General features: G+C 51.0%; 1 protein-coding gene across 1 annotated transcript in view; it reads left to right on the plus strand.

Moving 5' to 3' along the window:
• LOC119448019 (transmembrane protein KIAA1109 homolog) overlaps positions 1-23,953 on the plus strand; it is a 431,927-nt gene that overhangs the window by 200,095 nt on the left and 207,879 nt on the right. Inside the window, exon 17 of the mRNA XM_049665124.1 lies at positions 3,458-3,700. Within this exon, the coding sequence (XP_049521081.1) occupies positions 3,458-3,700 (243 nt within the window). The remainder of the gene's footprint in view (positions 1-3,457; positions 3,701-23,953) is intronic.

Below are 23,953 nucleotides of genomic sequence, written 5' to 3' on the forward strand. Positions count from 1 at the left end.
CAAAATTTTTTGGGGTTATTTCGGAGGATGTCAAGTAAGTCTTTATTGTAGAAGTGCCGTTTCGTGCTCCTCAGCAACTTCGTATAATTATGCAGGCACTCTAAGTACTTTTCCCATTTTAGTGCTGAATTGGAGCTCTTGGCTTCCCTGAACAACCGCTTTTTCTTGTTACATAATTTTCTTAATGAGTTTGTAAACCACGGTTTTGCGGCATCGCCGCGAATGCAAACGAGGGGCACATAGAGTTCCATTAAAGAGATAATTTTTTCTTTATACGAAAACCAGTTTTCGTCAATAGACTTATTAGGAGCAGATTGTTCAAAGTGTTGGAGAAATTTGGCCATTTCCTCATTAATTTTGGAAAAATCTGCTTTGCTGTAGTCGCGAATGTACTTTACTGAACGTTGGCGCGAAGGAATTGAAATTGCGAGGTTGAACAACACTAACTTATGATCGCTAAGACCGTCGGTGGATGACAATGACTGAATTAGCTCAGGATTTGACACAAGGACAAGGTCAAGGGTGTTACTACCACGAGTTGGTATTCCGACAGTTTGAGCGAGGTTGAAAGAATAAGATCCAAAAAATCTTTGGAATGACGTGAAGATGCAGTTAGGTTGTCCCAATCAATGTCTGGAAAGTTAAAATCACCGCAAACCATGAGGTTAGCGCAGGGAAACTGTCTTTTGATATCAAGTAGAATGGTACTTAGGTCGTCAATGAAGGAGCGATCAGAATCGGGTGGCTGGTAGCAGGCAATGATGATAGAGGCGCGATGAGCCAAAGAAATGTTTACACAAAGGATTTCGCTTTTACTATTGATTGCAACAGAAGAAGAAACCAGGGTGCCCTTAACAAGAACCATCACGCCGCCTCCCCAGCGACCACATCTGTCACGCCGGAAAAAAGCGAAAGGCTGCTGTTCATGCAAAAGTTCGTCATTCTGTATATCAGGTGTGAGCCAAGTTTCAGTAAAGATGGCAATATCAGTGCTGTTGTCATCCAATATAGCTTCGACAGCGTCTTTCTTTGGGAAGTAGCTTCGGATATTGGTTAGTAAAACTGATACAGATTTATTTCTTGGGATAGAGCTTGCGTGGTTGGGAGTTCCCAAAGGGTGGTGCACCAAAGACTTAGGTGCATGCAGTGAGCGCTATGAATTTAGCTCGACTACAGAATCAGTTCCAGCATTGTACACGAACTGTTTGTTGTTCATAATAAGCTTATCAAAACGGATTTTGAAAAAAGCAGTACTCTGCTTACCATACGAAAAAAGTTTCTTCCTTGCCAAGCGCACACGCGCAGAATAGTCTTCACGGACTGAAAACGGCGAATTTTTTAGCTTTGAACTGGCAGACAGAATTTGCCCTTTGTCTTTGAATCTCATGAAACTGACAATTATCGGGCGGTTCTTTCCTGGCTGGTAGCGGCCAAGTCTGTGGGCACGTTCAATATCATGACTATTAATGGTGATATCGAGCTCCTGGGAGCAGAATGAAGTGATACGTGATTCAGATTGGGACCACGTTTCATCTTGCTTATCGGTGATCCCAAAAAACAGCAAGTTAGTGCGTCGAAGACGATTCTCGGCGTCGTCGCATTTGTTCGAAAGCAGTTTAATGTCCGACGAAAGTTTAGCCATATCGGGACCGGCTACAGAGCTTGTGCAACTTAACTGATTTGTTTCCGCGATTTTTTCTAGGGCGTCGACTCGCGAGGAAAGGCTAGAAATCGAATCCTCCACCTTCGACTGAGCGGCGCGAATCAGCGCTAGTTCACTTAACACAGTATTCTGAGAGCATTCAATGCGGGATATGGCCATAGCGATGGATTCAAGGGACGGCTGAGGATTACTATTGCCATCGGGTCCTGGGTTCAATTGGACGTCCCCAGCCAACACTAACAGAAGGCAAACGACATAGGCGTTGATACACTGGTAACAAAATATGAACATTGATTTTCGAAAGCAATCAATGGCGTCAGTGGGGCACGACACCGCAAGCAGAAAAGCGTTATCAGAGCGAATGCAATTAGTATTAGGCAAGTAACCAACCTGCATGAAAAAGGGCATTCTCGTGACCAGCATAGTTGCGGTGGCGTGCCCCGAGTGATTGCAGCATGATGGCGGTATTTGTAGACTATCCGAAGCGGCTGCACAGAGCGTAGCACTTGGTTGCCAGATGTGGAAACGGTCCGACGTTGGAGGCAGCGTGTAAGGCCCGGCGTCACTTGCGTTGACTCTGCTGTCGGTTTGTCGCCAAACGTCCCAGTGATGGTCCAGGTCGCAACAGCTGCCTTGACAGCACAACGGCGTTGACGTGACGATCAAAAATAGTGCGGCCTGCATGAAAAAGGGCATTCTCGTGACCAGCATAGTTGCGGTGGCGTGCCCCTGTTGCCAATTTGTGTTTTAGAAGTATGCTTGACTATCCCTGTTGCCAGCGCTATATATTATGCTACCAGAGTGTCCAGCGGACATGAAAGAGTGCAAAAATAATTTCTTATTGAAGTTTAATATTCGTTCGTGGCAGGTCTGAGTGTGCCTCATTGACTTGTTCCAGTTAACTTCACACTCGTGGTCCCAAGTACTGTCATGAAACTTATTTACCTTGTGCTGCATGAAATGAGAACAGCAAGCATCAAGCTGTTCTAGTCAAAAAGTTTCTTGTCTAGCAGCCATTGACAGCACAAAGGCTCCTCACCCTGTCGAAAGAAGTGAAGCCAAGTTGGTGAGTTCAAGACAATGGAGTTATAATGCAGGGGTACTATTTTGGACATTGTCAAACTCTGCTATGTTGTAGGATTTGGTAACGACAGCATTTTGAGCCAATCAGAGGCACTTTAGCAGCCCTCAGGGCCTCTCTGACTGGCTCTAAATGCCGCCACCAAATCCGACAACATGGCATAACTTGACAATGTCCAGAATAGTACCCCTGCTTGATGCTACTGACATGATGGCCTTAACGATTCAGCTCTTGCAAAAGCACTAGAGTGACTTTATAGGCTTATTGGTAGGCCATCTCCCAATCAGTTGTAGTGTAGTGTTTACGAAACAAACATAGAAGGCATGTGGCAAATAAATGTGTTGGTGGAAAACTCCCAAAATCTTCAGGGCCCTTTAAGTATTACATGTAATATGGAGTTGAGTTGCAAAAGTACAAAAGGGTTTTTGTCTACCTAGATATCTTTCTTTTTGAGAAATACAGTCGAACCCGGATGTATAAAATCCGAAGGGAACACAAAAAAGTATGATATATAGGTAATTCGATATATGAAATAAAATTTCATACAAAGCTTTTAAAGGGATTTTAATGGGTTTCGTTATACACAGTAATTCGTTATATGTCGGTTCGATATATCCGGGTTAGACTGTACACATGTAAATGAGTGCAAAAAATGTTGAAAGTTGTTCAGGCACAAGTTTTTTGATGAAGGAAATTCTTGTTTTGTTTCTCAGGAACCAGTGACCCTGCGACATGCCTGCTTGTTGCTGGACCCCAGTGTGGATGCCAAGAAGCGCTCCAGGCTGATTGAGAAAGAGATGAATGAGCAGGCCAAGATCATCAGCGACCTGCGCTTCTTGGGTGCCAGCCAGAGCACCATTGAGCAAGAGGAGAGGCGGCTTAAGGAGCTCGAGACGGCCGTCTTCAATGACTTCCGCCGAGATGTGATCAAGAAGCTACGCAGGCAGAGTGTCAAGGTCAGGCTGCAGTGCTCTTTTCAATACAGAAGTCCTAGAGTGTGGAGCACAACAGTCAGTCTCATTAGTCTTTAGCCGACTGAATATGGTGCATGGAGCAAATTTATGCCAAACAGATTTGCAGTATGGTAAACCTTGACAGTTTGAGATGCAATATCATTAAATGCCATGGCAAGTCACTTCTGCAAAAGGTGTTGCAAGTTTCATGTAGCACAAAGCTATCAAAAAACAAAGAAAGAAAGGTTTGGAGTTGAAGAGAAAATAAGGACAACTGGGCAGCTGCAATTCTTTCAATTATGAAGCTTGCTTTCTGAGAGACCCCTATAGGTTTTCTTCGTAGCTTCAGGTTAATCACAATTTGGGCCCTTCTGACAGACAGAGGCTTGTGGACCAAACAGACAGAGGCTTGCGGACCAAATGTACCTTTCAGAGTAATGCTGTTGACTTGCATTAATTCGACCCTGGCGGGACCGACGAAATTCATCTAATTATCCGGCAGCTCGAGTTAAACAAAATGCAGAAAAAATGACAAAACACACTGCTGATTCATTTGTAGTATTTTCCAGATTCTAACCCAACCCCGAATCAAACTTGCACCCACTTTCTATGTGTCAAAAGTAGAAAACTAACGTAGAAATTACATTAGAGCTCCTAAACAAAGTGGAAACATACACCTAATCTTTTAACAAGAAACGTGTTGGAAGGCATGTGCTAGAAATGGGTAAATACTGTAATCAAACATTGTCAGCTGCAGTTATTGCTTGAAAGTCTCCCTAGGGCAGGCCGAAAATAGGCGTTTTTGACTGGAGATGATGTGTATGCAACGCATTGACTGTCTCTTAATCTCTGCTGAGACAGACGCTGCCACTAAAGGGGTTGCTTTTGGGGTCACCATAGAGGTCAGGCATGTGCATGCTGACTGGTCAAATCGAATTAGCTACCGAAGGCCAATTTTAGGATTGAAATAACGGTAGCTTGGGCCTACAAGAATGCATAGGCACCGGCTGGACCTTTGGGCCAGGATCGAATGAACCGAAAAATCTAATTAACTGGAGTTGAATGAACGGAAGTCTACAATATTTTCATGTAATTACCTGACAGGAGTGTGTTGTATTATATTCATGTATGCATCTCATCGTCTTTAATGTTGACAATTCTTTTCTCATTATAAACTTTGTGGGGTCTCGCATGTGCTCTTGGGACAAAGGAACAACAACGCAGTAGTGCAGACAATCAAAAGGGCATTTATTGCACCTTTCATACACTAATACATGCTAGCCGAATTACAACCAATTGAACATTCACACGGGCGCGCGACAAATCAAGGAAGTCCGACTCACCGCGACCCGATAGCGAGCGAATACGTTCGCCCCATGCTATGACACCATCGCCTAGTCGTTCACGTGTACGGTCAAGCGAACGGTGGCGCGCTCGAACGATCCGTGTTCGTCCATACCAGTGTCCTGCTCTTAGGCTCGCGCGACGGTCGCGCGAAGCGGGCCGGCGCACGCGCGAAGCGTCCGTGCGTGTTGGTCGCCGATCCCAAGCCAAAGAGAGAGCGCCTCCGACCTTTTTCTCCCAAGTGACCCCGCGTTAGCATCGCGACACCAGCGCCATCTCTCGCAACGCGCCGCAACCACCGCCGGGCTAAGCCACGCAGAGAAGCCGGACTACAGGAGACATGCGGGGAAACAACATCAGGGGACGCGTGAGAGTCGCGCATCCCCACAACTTTGAGCAAATAGTAAATTTTGTGGCCTCAGGTCATGTTGTAGGACTGTGTGCTTTTCTTACTGATGTTCATTGCCCCATGACATTGGCGTTGCCAGAGGGGGGGTTTGGGAGGTCAACCCCCCTCCCCCCCCCCGAAATTTTTTGATGACCTCCTCCCCCTCCTCTGTCGCCTTTCCCATGGAACAGAAAGTTTCAGGACGTGTTCTCAGAAAAGGCGACATGGATGAAAGGAAAAGCTTGATCGTGTGAAAGCAAAGCGATCGAGAGCTACTGGCGGTCCGAAGGGAGGGGGAGGGGGGGGTCGAGGTGCATCTCTACCTCATTAAGGATCATGTTAACCATAACTGCTGAGGGGGAATTATCGCTAAAAATTCCACACACAGGTAAAGATAGGACGAGTTCGTGTATAAAACTTGAAGACACTGTTGCTCCCCACCATGCCTTCGTGTCGTCGAAGAGCTTCACATTTCTGGTACATGACCGAATCGTCGACCACGCTACGCGGAAGAAAAGCATTCCGAAAATATTGCAACTTGCTTGTTTATAGAAACGCATAATAACCACCCCCTTCTGTTTCTTTCCCTTGTCTCTGAGTTTTATTATGTTAATAAACTCGAGAAGAGCTTGCTGTTTGGCTATAGTTTGTACATGCTGTTAAGAATGAAAACAGCACCAAAAAGAGGACAAGAAGGAAATACCTGTAGAACTATGATTGGAGCTCGGCAAAATATGGGGGTGCTGGGCCAGGGCAGCTAGGAAACGGCCACAACAAGCAGGTGGGAGGGCAGGTAGGTGAATGGCCTCAAAGACCCCGCAGAAACAGAAATATAGGCATGTTAGAAGCTGCAGTGCCGTTCAACAATCCGGTGAATTTAAAAGAGTGCGACAGTGACTAAGGGAAAAGAATGTTAAGGCGAGGGCCTCATAGATACAAGCAGGGAGAGAGAGAGGGGGTACATAAAAGGCGTCAAGAACGAAGTTGGCAGAAAATTATGGACATAGGAAGAGCGTCTGGTCACTGCCCGATCGACCAACACCTGACGGCCGGGGCCAGTCATCTAGCTGTGGCTCACATACCGTGTCGTACGTGCTGCGGAGAGCCCATCCTAACTAAACATTTCAGCAATTTTCAGTATACCCGGGTGTCAGGAGACATGGCACTTTCAAATCTCTCGGAGCTACTAGCCTTTATTTTAGTGTGAACTACGAATGCCATAATTTTCAAAAAGGCTTGTAATCAGGAAACAGCCCTGCTTCTACTGTCTGCCTCATCAGTTCTTGAGTGTGATCAAATACCAATATGCGTCGCGTGACGACTGCCATTACCATAATCACAAGTTACTTCCAAACATCTCTTCAAACAAGTGGGACAACAGGTGACTGAAAGGGAGTGAAACTTGCATCATATGACACTTTCGAAGTTCACGCGCAAAGCTTTGTTCCTGTATATTTAAATCTAGAATAATATACAGTCAAATCGTGATAATTCGAACTCTAAGGGGCCCAAAAATTTGTTCGAATTAAAGGAAGTTCAAATTAAAGGAACGACGTATTTTTTAATTATTCGAGCACCATAGCACAATGCATGAACGGTGCGAGTCGTGAAATATCGCAGCGCGCAAGCGCGTAAAGAGTGCAACTGCCCAAGCCGGCCAACGCTCGGTTCCCGATAACGGCAGAAAACGAAACTTTAGGGAGCAGACGGCGCCGGCATGGCGACAGGCGGGCGCGCGCGGAGACCGTGGAATGTGAGGGAGGAGGACGGCAGGAAAGCGGATTTGGCTTCAGCAACTCCGCCGCATCCGTGGCAGTGGCTTCGGTGGCTCCCCTCGCCCTCTCTCCCAACTCCCTCACCTTCGACGGTCTCAGCACGCGCGCACTGCCGTGCCGGTGCCGCCCCGGCGCCAGCATAGCCCGCTCCCTGAAGTTTTGTTTTCTGCCGTTATCGGGAAGCGAGCGTTTGCCGGACTGGGGGGCCTCCGCTGCTACATTAAAGGGTCTCTCCAAAGCTTTTGCTCTATGGCGGTGTCGGAGCAATGCTGGTGGGAGGCATTGCCGTGTTATTTGGCGCGCTGCTGAGAGCATTTTCGGTCTGCGGTATGTTCGAATTAACCGTCGCAAATGCTTTCGCGTTCAAATTACCGAGCTTTTTCGCCCATCGAAATACACATAACTTTCACGGGACCACAGCGTCAGTTCGAATTAAGCGTGTTCGAATTAACAAGATTTGACTGTAGCATGCCCACAACGCCGAAAGCACGACTGATAGGCGACTTGCAAAATGGTGCCCGTCCTCTTCCATACGTAGCCGTGGATGCAACACTCATTAGAAGGTCTGACTGGAAAACAATGGTTATCTTCACTTTTAACTGGGCTGCAAGAAGTCTGGGCTGCAAAATGCAAACAAAAAGACAAGCAATAGTGTGCTGTCTTCTTTTTGTTTGGCCCCGTTCTTAGTGCTGTTCGTTTTTTCAAGTTATGTACGAGCTACCGGTCATCAAGATATACATTTGTACTGAAGAAGAACGAGCAGTATGCACTGCTTCAAGAAAGACGACGACGACGAGTTGGTCGAAGCCGTGTGCCTGTGTTGCCTGCGCTGTGTAACCTCTCGCTGCAGTGCTCTACGCTCTAATTAATTAAACTAGAGTGCCTCTCTACATTTGGTGGACGTGCTGGGCCCTTTACCGACCTGGAACTCCGCAGCCGGACGCTCCCTCCCGTCTCTGCCATGCCTGAGGACGCCGAGCAGCCCGATCCTCCCCAGGCATCGCCTGTTGTCTGCTCCGGTGCCCTACGCCACCGCGATCCTCCTGGCTTCAGTGGCGCCGACGATCATGACGTCGAGGATTGGCTCTCCTCATACGCCCGAGTAAGTGCGCATAACAAATGGGATGACAAGGATAAACTGACTAACGTCATCTTCTATCTTTCTGGAGTCGCTCATCTCTGGTTCCGGAATCATAAATCCGACCTTACCACCTGGACTGCTTTTACTAATTATTTCAAAGAGGTCTTCGGTCGCCCTGCTGTGCGAAAGCTTCGTGCGGAACAACGCTTGCGTGGTCGCGCTCAGCAAAAGGGTGAAAACTTCACCAGCTACATTGAAGATGTCGTTGACCTTTGTCGGCGCATCAACCCCACTATGCCAGAAAGTGAAAAGATAAAGAGTGTTATGAAAGGCATCGACGATGATGCCTTCCAGATGCTCTTGGCGAAAAATCCTCGAACGGTTGACGAGGTGATCACCCTGTGCCAGAGCTACGACGAGCTCCGCAAACAACGCCTCACTACGCGCCGAGCTGCCGCGCCGGACGACACGATTTCGGCCCTCACCGACAGTTTCAATGCTGCTCCCGCCCACTTCGCGTTCCTCGACCAAGTCAAACAATTTGTTCGAGAGGAAGTCGCGCGTCAACTGTCCCTTTTGCCTGCTACCCGGTCGTCTGAGTCCTCCTTGTCTCCGGAACTACGTCGGGTCATACACGAACAAGTGAGCGACGCACTACCTCCCGCTCATCAGCCCCCTCCAGCGCCGGTTCCGCTCACGTACGCTGCCGTCGTTGCCAGTCCCAGACCTCCGCCTGCAGTTTCACACTACACGCCCACAAGCGGCTTCTACGCGTCGCCTTCTGCAGCTGCAAACTACGTGCCCAGAAGCGACTTCTGCGCGCCTCCGCAGCCCCTACGCCCGGCTCAGCATTGTGCACCCCAGCCTGGGCCCCCTGTTCACAATCCGTGGCGTACCCAGGACAATCGGCCGATCTGCTACGCGTGTGGCTTTGCTGGCCACGTGGCACGATTTTGCCGCCGGCGGGGTTGGTACCCTCCCGATACTGCGAGACCACAAGGGAATACACCTGACTCTCAGCCCCGTATGTTCCACCTGTTCCGCACTTCGCTTCCTCGTCTCCTGCTCCTCGAAGTTTCACCACTCGTCGGTCTCCCTCTCCCCGTCGACGTTCCCTGTCCCCCCTTGTCCGCCGCCCCCCCGCTGTGGAGGAAAACTAAAAGGCGCAGTTCCGGAGGCAAGAACTGCGATCTCATCGAACTGCTCAAGCCCTCGCTTATTCCCTGCGAACGTCATTGAAGTTTATGCGGAAGGTATCACTGTTCACGCGCTTGTCGACACTGGTGCCGCGGTGTCAGTGATTGCCGACCAGCTTCGCCGTACGCTCCGAAAGGTCGCGATGCCGTTTCCGCTATTTCGCTATGTACAGCAAGCGCTGAGCCAATTGAGCCTGTAGGAACTTGCACCGTCCGTGTCGCCATACAAGACAGTTTATATCACATTGAGTTTGTTGTTCTTCCCCGCTGCTCTCATGCCATCATTCTAGGATGGGACTTACTCTCTTCTAATCGCGCAGTTATTGATTGTGCCCGTGCAGAACTTGCGCTGACTCCATTTTGCGGAAGTTTTTCTGAAGATTTGCCTCTTTCTTCTGCTAGAGTGTTCGTCGCCGCCGACACCAATATCCCTGCTTTCACTTCCGCCCTTGTGCCCGCGTCCTGTGCTGCTTTTAACGATTCCACTGTTCTCTTCACGCCATCGAAACTTGCTGCACGCCGTCATCCCTTCTTGCTTCCCTTCGCCATCCTTCCCTTTCGCCAGAGCTCCAGCGCACTTTACGTTACGAATCCGTTTTCGTGTCCATCAAGCCTACGTCATGGCGAGTGCCTCGGGTCTGCTGACGAATTCGAGCCGAACTTTCTCTACGATGTGCCTGATGACTCAACTCCTCTTCAGGTTGACGTCATGGCTCTCCCTGTCTCTACGTCTGAGCCAGCATGTGACAGAACGTTTGCTCGGTGTATTGATCCGCAGCTCACTCCGAGTCAGCGCGCGCAGATCGTCGACCTCGTTACCCGATTTCGCACTTCTTTTGACCACCAACAACAATGTTTAGGGCGTACAGCTACAGTCGTTCATCACATCGACACCGGTAGCCATGTCGCACTACGACAGCGTCCATACCGTGTGTCTGCGACGGAGCGCGGTGTCATCGACGAGCACGTCGGCGACATGATTCAACGCGGCGTGATACAGCCTTCCCACAGTCCTTGGGCCTCTCCAGTAGTGCTGGTGAAAAAGAAAGATGGGACAATTCGTTTTTGTGTGGACTATCGACGACTGAACAAAATAACCAGGAAAGATGTCTATCCTCTCCCCCGTATCGACGACGCACTAGACTGCCTCCAAGGCGCTGAATTCTTTTCGTCCTTAGACTTACGATCTGGTTACTGGCAAGTCCCGGTGGCTGAGTCAGATCGCCCGAAAACGGCATTCGTTACGCCTGACGGCTTATATGAATTTACCGTGATGCCCTTTGGCCTGTGCAATGCGCCTGCCACATTTGAAAGAATGATGGATAACATCCTCCGCGGCCTCAAATGGCAGACATGCCTTTGTTACCTCGATGACATTGTCATCTTTTCCCCGGACTTTTCTTCTCACCTGCTTCGACTCGAACGCGTTCTCACTTGCCTCGCCGATGCTGGACTCCAGCTCAACATCAAGAAGTGCCGCTTCGCCGCCCGACAGCTAGTCAACCTTGGCCACGTTGTTTCGAAAGATGGTGTGCTTCCAGATCCTACCAAACTGCAAGCAGTCGCCGACCACCAAAGAACTCCGCAGCTTCATCGGATTGTGCTCATACTTTCGCCGTTTCATCCGCAACTTCGCCAGCATAATAGCGCCTTTGACGCAGCTTCTCGCGGGTAACCACGACCTCTCGGCCTGGTCGCCACTTTGCGATGCCGCATTCATGACGCTGCGTCGTCTTCTAACCTCACCCCCGATTCTCCGTCATTTCGACCCCAGCGCACCGACAGAAATTCCCACGGATGCTAGTGGTGTCGGCATTGGCGCTGTTCTTGCGCAACGAAAGACTGGCTTCGATGAATACGTCGTTGCTTACGCCAGCCGCGCTCTGACGAAAGCGGAAGCCAACTATTCCGTTACAGAAAAAGAATGCTTGGCTATCATTTGGGCCATAACTAAATTCCGCCCTTACCTCTATGGCCGCCCATTCGACGTAATAACTGACCATCATGCCCTCTGCTGGCTGTCGTCCTTAAAAGACCCTTCAGGTCGACTCGCTCGATGGGCGCTCCGCCTCCAAGAGTACGACATTCGAGTGCTGTACCGCTCTGGCCGTAAACATACGGACGCGGATGCCCTGTCCCGCTCCCCTGTGTCAGGCCCGCCCAATTATTCGAAGGTACCAATATGCGAGTCCTCCCTCACAGCCACAGACATGCTTTCGGAGCAGCAGAAGGATCGATGGATTGTCTCTATGCTGGCTTTCCTGTCCAACCCATCAGCGCCTTCTTCTGACCGTACACTGCGTCGCCAAGCACACCACTTCGCTGTTCGTGACAGACTCCTTTACCGCCGTAACTACCTCTCGGACGGCCGCAAATGGTTACTCGTGGTCCCACGGCATCTACGTTCGGACATATGTGCAGCGTTTCACGATGACCCGCAATGCGCGCATGCAGGAGTACTAAAAACGTACGCGCGCCTGCGACTCCGTTATTACTGGCACGGAACGTACCGATTAGTCCGCCGATATGTGCGCTCCTGCCTCGCTTGCCAACGCCGCAAGAATACCCCTTGTTCCTCAGCTGCCCCATTGCAACCCTTGCCTTGCCCAGGACGCGCCTTTGACCGTGTCGGAGTTGATCTTTACGGGCCCCTGCCGAGTACTTCAGACGGCAACCGCTGGGTGATTGTAGCAATAGACCATCTAACGCGTTACGCGGAAACTTCGCCTCTGCCCAGCGCATCTGCACGTGATGTTGCATGGTTCCTTCTGTGTAACATCATACTTCGCCATGGAGCCCCCAGAGAATTGCTCAGCGACAGAGGCCGTGTGTTTCTCTCTGAGGTTATAGAAGCCCTACTCAAGGAATGCCACGTAATTCACCGCACCACTACTGCATACCACCCGCAGACTAATGGGATGACTGAGCGCTTTAACCGTACTCTTGGCGACATGTTATCCATGTACGTCGCATCTGACCAGACCAATTGGGACTGCGTTCTACCCTTCGTGACGTATGCTTACAACACCGCCACACAGACCACTATGGGATTTTCCCCGTTCTTTCTTCTTTACGGACGCGAGCCTTCCTGCACAATGGATACCATCCTCCCGTATCGCCCTGACACAACGGAGTCTACTGCCCTGTCCGAAGCTGCTGCACACGCGGAAGAGTGCCGACAGTTCGCCCGCACATTTACTACGGAAGACCAGCAGCGACAGAAGCACCGTTGGGATACTTCCGCCTCTCCTGCACCCTATGCTCCTGACTCACTAGTCTGGCTTTGGGTTCCCGCCACCAGCCCTGGACTTTCAGCGAAACTCGTTTCCAAGTACCAGGGTCCCTACCGTGTGGTCAGTCAAACGTCTCCTGTGAACTATACGATAGAACCCCTTGAGCCACCTTCGGATAAGCGCCGCCGAGGGCGCGAAATCGTGCACGTTCAGCGGCTAAAGCCTTATTTCGACCCCCCTGTGCTCTCCTGCCCGTAGATCGCCGGGACGGCTCTTTTTCTCCGGGGAGATAATTGTACTGAAGAAGAACGAGCATTATGCACTGCTTCAAGAAAGACGACGACGACGAGTTGGTCGAAGCCGTGTGCCTGTGTTGCCTGCGCTGTGTAACCTCTCGCTGCAGTGCTCTACGCTCTAATTAATTAAACTAGAGTGCCTCTCTACAATTATATAAAAGCATCAATTCGTAAACGGAATTTCAGTTTCTTTTAATATTGACACGTATACATGTTTATCTTTCACCGGTGGCTGCTTTCCACTGGCTAACAAATGTTAAACGTTATCGCTCGGCGCAGGACGCGCCTGTATCAGAAGTTTCTAGAACATTATCGATGCTTCTTTCCGTTGCCTGTTTTCACTGACGCTTATGTTATCTGATTGTATGACCGACACGAATTGTCTAGAACTTTCTGGAAGACCTGCGGGCATCAGGGATTAATCTGGAACCTTCGATGACTCAGGTATAAAAGCTGACGCATTTCGCCGCTGATCAGATTTTCGACGACCGCCGACTGTGTTCGTCGCTTTCGTTGTGCTTTGAGTGTAGCTTGCTTTTTTGGGCACAGGTTCGCCCAATAAAGAATCAGTTTCGTCATACACAGTTTTACAACTGTTTACTTCAGCCTCACTACTACGTGACAATATAATACATTTTTAAAACTAGCATAAGGATGATAGCACAATTTGATGCGAAGTGGCTGCACACTTTAGCAATGAAAAACTTTTGTCAGAAGTCAAGCAAAGTATTGTTTTGGCAACGGCAAAAACGTGCATCCTCATTAATGCATTCTTGTCCGGGGAGTGCTAGGAGTTTGTCTTTGCGTGGTCTACAACCTTCATATATATATATATGGAGGTTGTCCATACTATCATGCAGCAAGATCTCAAATTATGCAAATGCCACGTAGCAGGACAGAACAACGGTAATATTGTTTGCCATCGCTTAGAGATACTCAGATTATTTTTTGTATTCCACCTAATTACCTCATTAGTCTTAATAAATTAATTAACTTCTCAAATACTATAATTAGGTAAAAAGTGTTACTGACAAAATTGTAGAGCAGCATGAAAAACTCCCGATATAGCTTCCTGTTGCTCAATACATGCTTCATAAAAGTGTTTTTCTGAGCGTGAAAGAAGCCTGCAAATACACGCAAAATTGCCGCGCGACTGGCCGCTCGAGGCACTTTGATGTTGCGTCAGCTTGGCGATGTGAACTGCAAGATCGCTCTACTGGACTCGTGTGTCCCCACTGACGTTTTGTATGTGCCACGGCTGAAACCTTACTTTGCCGCAAGTTCACCTCCCTTATAGTTAACGCCAGGACGGCACCTTTGCAGGCGGGGGTTATGATACGGCGCAGCCAAGAGTAGCGCCAGTCCGAAGAAGACGATTGGACGTGTAGAGGAAGAACCAGTCTCGCCAGCCATCTTGTTTATGTATCAATGCGTAGTATCAATACGTAGTAGTGTCACTGAAGCAAACAGTCGTAAAACTGTGCATGACAAAACTTAGTCTTTATTGGGCGAACCTGTGCCCACAAAAGCAAGCTGCGCTCGAAGCACAACGAAAGCGGCGAACACAGTCGGCGATCGGCGAAATCTGATCAGCGGCGAGACGCGTCGGCTTTTATACCTGAGTCATCGAAGATTCCAGATTAATCCCTGATGCCCGCGTGTCTTCCAGAAAGTTCTAGACAATTCGGCGGTCACACAATCGGATAACATAAGCGTCGGTGAAAACAGGCAACGAAAAGAAGCATCGAGAACATTCTAGAAACTTCCGATACAGGCGCGTGCTGCGCCGAGCGATAACGTTTAACATTTGTTAGCCGGTGGAAAGCGGCCACCGGTGAAAGATAAACAGGTATACGTGTCAATACCCTCCCCTTAAAAAGCATCGTCCCGATGCTACAAACACGAAAGCGAAAACAAAACCACGCGTACAGAAAGGGACAAAAATAACAAAGCAACAAAGGACCTAAGTTCGTCAGCGGGCGTAGAAAGGCTTAAGACGCACCACGTGGATGACTTCAGGTCGTGCGCGGCGCCGCTGTGATTGCGAAATACCGTCTGGCACGACCTCATAGTCCAGTGCGCCAATACGTCGGATGATCTTATATGGTCCGAAATAGCGACGTAAGAGTTTCTCGCTAAGTCCTCGTCGGAGTATCGGAGTCCAGACCCAAACACGGTCGCCGGGCTGGTACTCGACGTAGCGCCGTCGAAGGTTGTAGTGTCGGCTGTCGGTGCTCTTCTGGTTCTTGATGCGCAGGCGGGCGAGCTGTCGACCTTCTTCGGCATGCTGCAAATAGGTGGCAACGTCGAGATTTTCTTCGTCGGAGACATCCGGTAGCATGGCGTCAAGCGTCATTGCCGGTTTCCTTCAGTAGACCAGGTTGAACGGCGCCATGTGCGTCGTTTCTTGCATGGCCGTGTTGTATGCGAAGGTCACGTATGGAAGGATGGCATCCCCCGTCTTGTGTTCGACGTCGACGTACATTGCCAGCATGTCGGCGATGGTTTTATTTAGGCGCTCGGTGAGGCCATTCGTCTGCGGGTGGTAGGCGGTGGTCCGGCGATGGCTTGTCTGGCTGTAGCGCAGGATGGCTTGAGTTAGTTCAGCCGTGAAGGCCGTACCTCTGTCGGTGATGAGGACTTCTGGGGCACCGTGACGCAGGAGGATGTTCTCAACGAAGAATCGGGCTACCTCGGCAGCACTGCATTTGGGCAAGGCTTTTGTTTCGGCGTAGCGGGTGAGGTAGTCCGTAGCTACGACGATCCATTTATTCCCGGACGTCGACGTGAGAAAAGGCCCCAGTAAGTCCATCCCGATCTGCTGGAACGGTCGGCGAGGTGGCTCGATCGGCTGTAGAAGTCCGGCTGGCCTTGTCGGCGGTGTTTTGTGTCACTGACAGTCTCGGCATGTCCTTACGTAATGGGCGACGTCGGCAGAGAGGCGAGGCCAGTAGTACTTTTCTTGTATCCTCGCGAGCGTGCGGGAAAAACCGAGGTGTCCAGCCGTTGGGTCGTCATGGAGAGCTTGCAGAACCTCTGGATGCAATGCTGAGGTGAGGGTACCACGAGGAGCTAGTTGGCTCGGAGAGGCGAGAAGTTCTTCTTTAGGAGAATGTCGTTTTGCAAGAAAAACGACTAACAAACGACGTCAATCCTCGCCTGAACACCTTCAGCACAATGACGGTCTTGCCTTCCAGGTAGTCTACAAGGCTCCTTAGTTCGGGGTCGGCTCGCTTTTGTTCGGCGAATTCGTCGGCACTGATGGGTCCCAAAAAAGTGTCGTCATCCTGGTCGTCTTGTGGCGGCGGTTCGACGGGGGCGCGAGACAAGCAGTCGGCGTCAGAGTGCTTTCGCCCGGACTTGTAAACGATGGTGATGTTGAATGCTTGAAGTCTAAGACTCCATCGTGCGAGGCGACCTGAAGGATCCTTCAAGTTAGCTAGCCAACACAAGGCGTGGTGGTCGCTCACAACTTTAAAGGGCCTGCCATAGAGGTAGGGACAAAACTTTGATGTAGCCCAGATGATGGTGAGGCACTCCTTTTCTGTTGTGGAATAATTTGCTTCCGCCTTCGATAGCGACCGGCTAGCGTAACTTACAACCCTTTCTAGTCCGTCAGTCCTCTGCACAAGAACGGCGCCTAGTCCTACGCTGTTTGCGTCGGTGTGGACATCGGTATCGGCGTTTTCATCGAAATGCGCAAGTATTGGCGGCGATTGCAGGCGTAGCTTCAGTTCTTCAAATGCTTCGACTTGCGGCGTCTCCCACTTGAACTCGACGCCGGCCTTCGTGAGGTACGTCAGTGGCTCGGCGATCCGTGAAAAGTCCTTGACGAAGCGCCTGTAATAGGCGCACAGTCCAAGAAATCTACGCACTGCTTTCTTGTCGGCCGGCGGAGGAAAGTTGGAGATGGCTGCAGTTTTCTGAAGGTCGGGGCACACTCCAGACTTGTTGATGACGTGGCCCAAGAACAAGAGCTCCTCATATGCGAAGCGGCACTTTTCTGGCTTTAACGTGAGTCCGGAGGTTTTGATTGCTTGAAGAACTGTTTAAAGGCGCCGCAGGTATTCTTCGAAGCTTGACGCAAACACAACGACGTCGTCCAAATAGACGAAGCAAGTCTGCCACTTCAAGCCTGCCAGTACTGTATCCAGGACGCGTTGGAAAGTCGCAGGTGCCGAGCAAAGACCAAACGGCATGACCTTGAGCTCGAAAAGTCCGTCTGGTGTTATAAAGGCAGTCTTCTCCCGGTCCCTCTCGTCGACTTCGATTTGCCAGTAGCCGGTTTTGAGGTCCATCGACGAAAAATACTTTGCGTTGTAGAGTCGATCCAAGGCGTCGTCAATCCGTGGGAGGGGGTATACGTCCTTCTTCGTGATCTTGTTGAGGCGACGATAATCGACGCAGAAACGTAGGGTTCCATGCTTCTTCTTCACTAACACCACTGGGGACGCCCACGGACGCTTGGACGGCTGGATGATGTCGTCACGTAGCATTTCGTCGACTTGTTGCCTTATGGCTTCGCGTTCGCGCGCCGAAACTCGGTACGGGCTTTCTTCGGAATGCGGCTTCTGCGCAGAGCCCGGGTCCCTCAGGCACATAGTAGGGGGCTGCAGAGAGGCACCACTCAATCCTCCGAACCCTTACCACACCAACGAGCTTTGGGAGAGAGCCTTGGCCAGCTCCGACCTCGAAGATCAGCAACGGCTGATTGCGAGGGCCCAGGACGCGGCCCGAGCTCAAGGCATTCTGGAATGAGGACGCCTCTCCAAAGCTGCATTTAGACATTAAAGATGTTTATTCTCTCTCTCTCTCTGACGAAGTGGGCGGACATTTTCGTCGGTTATGATGCGGTGCTTGGCGACAGGGGTTTGTCGAACTTTTGATGACGACGAGAAGCAGTCCTTGTATTGCAGGAGCAGAGCTTTTAGTTGTTCTTTCTTATGCCTGGGAAGGTTCTGATTGACTTCGAAAGTTGGTTGAGGTATTATAGTCGTCGTTGCAGGTGCACTGGAATCCGTGAAGGCGAAAACACTGCTGGCTTGTACTATTTCGTCGATGTAGGCGACCGTGGTGCCTTTGTTAATGTGCTTGTATTCGGGGCTGAAGTTCGTGAGCATCACCCTTGCTTTCCTTGCACGTAGCTCAGCTATGCCTCTAGCGACGCAAATTTCACGGTCGAGCAGTAAGTGATGATCGCCCTCGATGATGCCCTCCATGTCTGCAGGCACTTCGGTACCGACGGACATCATTACGCTGGAGCGAGGTAGAACGGTGACTTGTTCTTCAAGCACATTCAAGGCATGGTAACTTATGCTTGTATCCGGTGGTATCGCGTTGTACGTTGAAAGCGTTATCGACTTGGACCTTAAGTCGATGACTGCACCGTGTTGGTTTAGAAAGTCCATGCCTAGGATGACATCCCTGGAGCAGTGTCAGGATTACGAAGCTCGCCGGGTAAGTACGGTTGTTTACCGTGACTCGCGCTGTGCAGATTCCAACCGGCGTTATTAGGTGGCCTCCCGCTGTCCGGATATCGGGTCCTTGCCAAGCCGTCTTCACCTTCTTTAACTTGGCGGCGAACGCGCCACTGAAGACTGTGGGAATGCGCGACTCTCACGCGTCCCCTGATGTTGTTTTCCCCGCATGTCTCCTGTAGTCCGGCTTCTCTGCGTGGCTACCGGCGGTGGTTGCGGCGCGTTGCGAGAGATGGCGCTAGTGTCGCGATGCTAACGCCACCGAAACGCCGGGGTCAATTGGGAGAAAAAGGTCGAGGGCTCTCTTTTTGGCTGGGGATCGGCGACCAACACGCACGAACGCTTCGCGCGTGCGCCGGCCCGCTTCGCGCGACCGTCGCGCGAGGCTCAGAGCAGGACACCGGTATGGACGAACACGGATCGTTCGAGCGCGCCATCGTTAGCGTGACTGTACACGTGAACGACTAGGCGATGGTGTCATAGCATGGGGCGAACATATTCGCTCGCTATCGGGTCGCGGTGAGTCGGACTTCCTTGATTTGTCGCGCGCCCGTGTGAATGTTCTATTGGTAGCAATTCGGCTGGTATGTATTAGTGTATGAAAGGTGCAATAAATGCCCTTTTGATTGTCTGCACTACTGCGTTGTTGTTCCTTTGTCCCAAGAGCACATGTGAGACCCCACATCTGGCTGCCCAACGTGGACCTCTTGGGGCATCGGACGATAATTTTAACAGTTTTGCTCGGTTCGAGATGTTTCAACCGAAGCGTAGTCCTAGCGTGGATTTTGATCGCTAGTGTCGGCGGTGTGCTTTCTTGAGTGAGGCGGCGGTTGCTGTAGCGTGTTTGAACTTTCAACATGCTAAGCCTTTTCGCGAGTGTTTTGAAGTACACTCGTCGGTACGAGAGCCACGTGGTCTGCATCCTGGGAGAGCGAGGCCTAGCGCCCGCGGAGCATTGGCAAGCCTGAAGCGAGTGAGTACGGAAGCCTCGTGGGTGGTCCGAATTTCTTATGTAAATAGCTTCTTCTATATCTTTGACTTCGGAAGTCGAGGCTCAGGGAGCCGGGTGGCCGCGGGCCACGGGTGCCGCTACGGGCTGACTGGTATTGCGGCCTGGCACCGGGCGCTCCGACACCGTCTGGGACGGTGGGCGCCGTCAACTCGGATGCTGTGTGCACCGAGCGGAGTAGGACCACCTCACAGAGCTAACGTCTCTTCGCGGCTGCCTGTTCTTGTGCCCATTTTGGGTGTTGTTTTTTTTTTTTGGATGCCGGTTGTTGTCAAAGTAGCGACGCATTAGGCCTAAGGCTTAACAAAGCCGCCTGTCGCACGTTGAGGGACACAACCTGGTGGACCGTGGTGTTGAGGTGTCGCACATTGCTTCCCTCATTAGTTCGCCTAGCACGAATTGAAATTCTCGTTCGACTCAAGAAAGTAAGCTTTGTTCACGTGAACTTAGCATCTGCTATGCCGCCCGAAATTTTGCTAGCCAAATTGAACATCGTACCACGTGGGCGATGCGTATGCCGAATTCCTCTCCCTTGCACTACTTTAGTGTTTGTCGAGTGCGTTGAGTGTACGCAGCGTGAGCGGAGTCACTCCTGGTTTGCTGTCACCTGCACATCGTCAGCGCTGCTGCCCCGGACTACAATCGAGCTACCCCAGGCTTTGGAGATGCCTGTGGTCAATGTCGGCGCAGCGACTTCGGCGGCCGCCAATGTCCGGCTCGCAACCCTCGGCGGCTGGGAAAAGAGCCGGCAGTCACCAACGGCTACTGCGGCTCTAGTCAGCAGGGCGCGAGCGACGCTTGCTCGTGCCGACTTCTGCGTCGCCGTTTCCGGAGTCCTGGGCTGGAGTCGTGCCATCGAATCTGCAGACGTGGTGCTGTGACCAACGGACGCCAGCGGTGAACCCCAGAGTCAATGTCGGCTTGCACGTTGTGGATAACGCGTGGACATTTACTCGGCGGCGCCACTGTCGCATGTACTAACTTTTGTTCGCGACGCGCGCGTTGATAGGCCTTGTGACATGTTTCGCCGGCGTATGTGTAGTGATTTAAGGTTGGGGGGATGTGGGAATGCGCGACTCTCACGCGTCCCCTGATGTTGTTTTCCCCGCATGTCTCCTGTAGTCCGGCTTCTCTGCGTGGCTACCGGCGGTGGTTGCGGCGCGTATTTTAATACCGCATATGGCGCGCGGCGAAGATTTTATCTATACGGAACCTCACGGCGACGGCGACGCCGACGGCAGAAATCCGGTTGAAGTGTCCATATAATTGCTATCGCAATAATAATTTTACTTATAAAGTTAGCAGTTTTGGACTGCCCGCGCAAATAAATTTGGATGTTCTTGGGAAAATTTTTAAAATCAGATGGCAGCTGGGGGTGTGCAAATAGTGATTTTTGAGACCGAATTGAATATGAATCGAATAGTCTTAAATAGTTCCTGTCATTACATGGTACGTTATGAAGCTTTGTTTATGGAAAGCAGAATGGGAGCATTAGGAGCAAACAAGTAGTTTCTTCACATGCACAGGATTCTTCAGAGAGTGGAAATGATCGCTGTATAGCCTGTAAAGTATTGCTACCTAAGCGACGTGGCCCGCTCCGCTCTTCAAGTTCTTATGTTTGATGTCTATATTATGCCCATGGGGTGAAAATTTACCGTACTGTTGCTCCAGTTTTATGTTTAATTGGGCGTAGTTGACGTTTTAGAAATATTTGAGAAAGTATTTGAAAAATATTTGCTCACATTTATGATTAGTTACTAATCAATTCGTTATTCAACCCACCGTGGATGCTTAGTTGTGTGGTTTCTTACACAGGCTCTTGGGACAAAGGAACGGCAATACAGTAGTGCAAACAATTAAAAGGGCATTTATTGCACCTTTCATACACTAATTCACGCTAGCTGAATTACTTCGCATAGAACATTCACATGGGCGCGTGACAAATCAAGGAAGTCCAACTCACCGCGACCGGCTAGTGAGCGAATATATTTGTCCGCATGCTAGACACCAACGCTTAATCGCTCACGTGTACGGTCACATGAACGGTGGCGCGTTTGAACGATCCATGTTCGACCATTCCAGTGCCCTGCTCCTAGCCTCTTGCGAGACGGTCTCGCAAAGCGTGGATCGGCGCACGCACGGAACGTCCGCATCGCTCACCGTTTCCACATCCAAGGTGAAGTGCCTTCAACCGTTAGCGCCCAAATAACCCCGCCGTTAAGTGGCGTTAGCAGCACGACACTCGCGTTATCTCTCGCAATGCGCCGCAACCACACCGACCTCTGCTGCCGTAAGGCTAAGCGGCGAAGCCGGATTACAGGAGACGGGAGCCATGCAGGGAAAACAAACATCAAGGGATGCGTGAGAGTTGTGCATCCCCACCATCCCCCCAACCTTAAATCACTGCATACTCCGGTGAAACATGTCAACACGGTCTAACTCAACGCGTGCTTCGCAAACAAGAGGTAGTACATGCAGCAGCGGCTGTGCCGAGGAAATGCGTACGCACTTTTCATAACATGCAAGCCGACATTGTCTCTGGGGATCCTCGCGGCGTTAGTCACAGCACCAGCTCTGCACATTTGATGGCACGACTCCAGCCCAACATTCTGGAAACAGCTACGCAGAAGCCAGCACGAGCAAGCGTCGCTAGCGCCGACACGCCCTGCTGGCAAGAGCCGCCGAGCATTGCAAGCCGGACACAGGCAGCTGCGGAAGTCGTTGCGCCGAACTGGTCACTGGCATTTCCATTTCCAGGAGCGGCTCGTTCATAGCGGGGCAGCAGCACAGGCAATGTGCAGGTGGCCGCAAACCAAGGTTGACTCCACTTACGCTGCGTACACTCGATGCACTCGACAAACACTAAAGAAGTGCAAGGGTGAGGAATTCTACATGCGCATCGCCCACGTGGTACGATGTTCAATTCGGCTGGCAAAATTTAGGGTGGCTACTCAGATGCGAAGTTCACGTGAACAAAGCTCGCTTTCTTCAGTCGCACTAATAATTTCAATTCGTGCGAGACTAACTAGATTGAGGGAAGCAAAGTGCGACACCTCAACACCCCGGTCCACCAGGTTGTGTCCCTCCAGGTGCGACAGGCGGCTTCATTTAAAGCCTTAGGCCTAATGCATCGCTACCCTGACAACCAGCATCCAAAAACACCACTTAAAGTATGCACAAGAACAGGCAGCCGCGAGGAGACGTTAGCTCAGTGAGGTGGTCTTACTCGCTCAGTGCACACAGCATCCAAGTTGACGGCGCCCACCATCCCAGACAGTGTCGGAGTGCCCGGTGCCTGGCCGCAATACCAGACAGCCCGTAGCGGCACCCGTGGCCCACGGCGACCCGGCTCCCAGAGCCGCGACTTCCGAAGTCAAAGAGATAGAAGAACCTATGTACATAAGAAATTCAGACCACCCACGAAGCTTCCGTACGCACTCGCTTCAGGCTTGCCAATTCTCCGCGGGTGCTAGGCCTCGCTCTCCCAGGATGCAGACCACATGGCTCTCGTATCAACGAGTGTACTTCAAAACACTTGCGAAAAGGCTTAGCATGTTGAAAAGTGAAAAACACGCTACAGCAACCATCACTTTGCTCAAGAAAGCACGTTGCCGACACTAGCGATCAACATCCACGCTAGCTAGTACTACTCCTCGATTGAAACAAAGGTTGTCATGAACCGAGCAAAACTGTCAAAATTATTGTCTGATGCCCAAAGAGCCCCACGTTGGGCGTGAGATGTGGGGTTTCACACGGGCTCTTGGGACAAAGGAACGACAACACAGTAGTGCAAACAATCAAAAGGGCATTTATTATACACTAATGCACGCTAGCTGAATTGCTACGCATAGAACATTCACATGGGCGCGTGACAAATGAAGAAAGTCCAACTCACTGCGACCGGATACTGAACGAAGATGTTCGCCCCATGCTATGACACCATCGCCTAATCGTGTACGTGTATGGTCATGCGAACGGTGGCGCGTTAGAACGATCAGTGTTCATCCATACCGGTGCCCTGCTCCTAGCCACGCGAGACGGTCTCGCGAAGCGTGGATCGGCGCACGCGCGGGATGTCCGCATCGCTCACCGACCCACACCCGAAGAGAAAGCGCCTTCCACCTTTTGCACCCAAGTCACCCCGCCGTTCGGTGGCATTAGCATCGCGACACTCGTGCCATCTCTCGCAATGCGCCGCAACCACCACAACCGCCGCCGGCGCTTTGCCATGCAAAGAAGCCGGATTACAGGAGACGCAAGCTTTGCGGGAGAAACAACATCAGGAGACGCGTGAGAGTGCCACAGCGATGGCCTAGCGGTAGAGCATCCGCCTCGTATGCAGGAGGTACCGAGTTCAAATCCCGGTGCCACCGGGAGCCCACCGGCTTTTCTAATGGGTAGAGGTGTCCCCTGGCCTGGTGCTCGGCTGTCGTGGGGGTTCACATCTCGAAAGATGG

This window comes from Dermacentor silvarum, chromosome 4 (assembly GCF_013339745.2).
Source record: "Dermacentor silvarum isolate Dsil-2018 chromosome 4, BIME_Dsil_1.4, whole genome shotgun sequence".
Lineage (NCBI taxonomy): Eukaryota > Metazoa > Arthropoda > Arachnida > Ixodida > Ixodidae > Dermacentor > Dermacentor silvarum.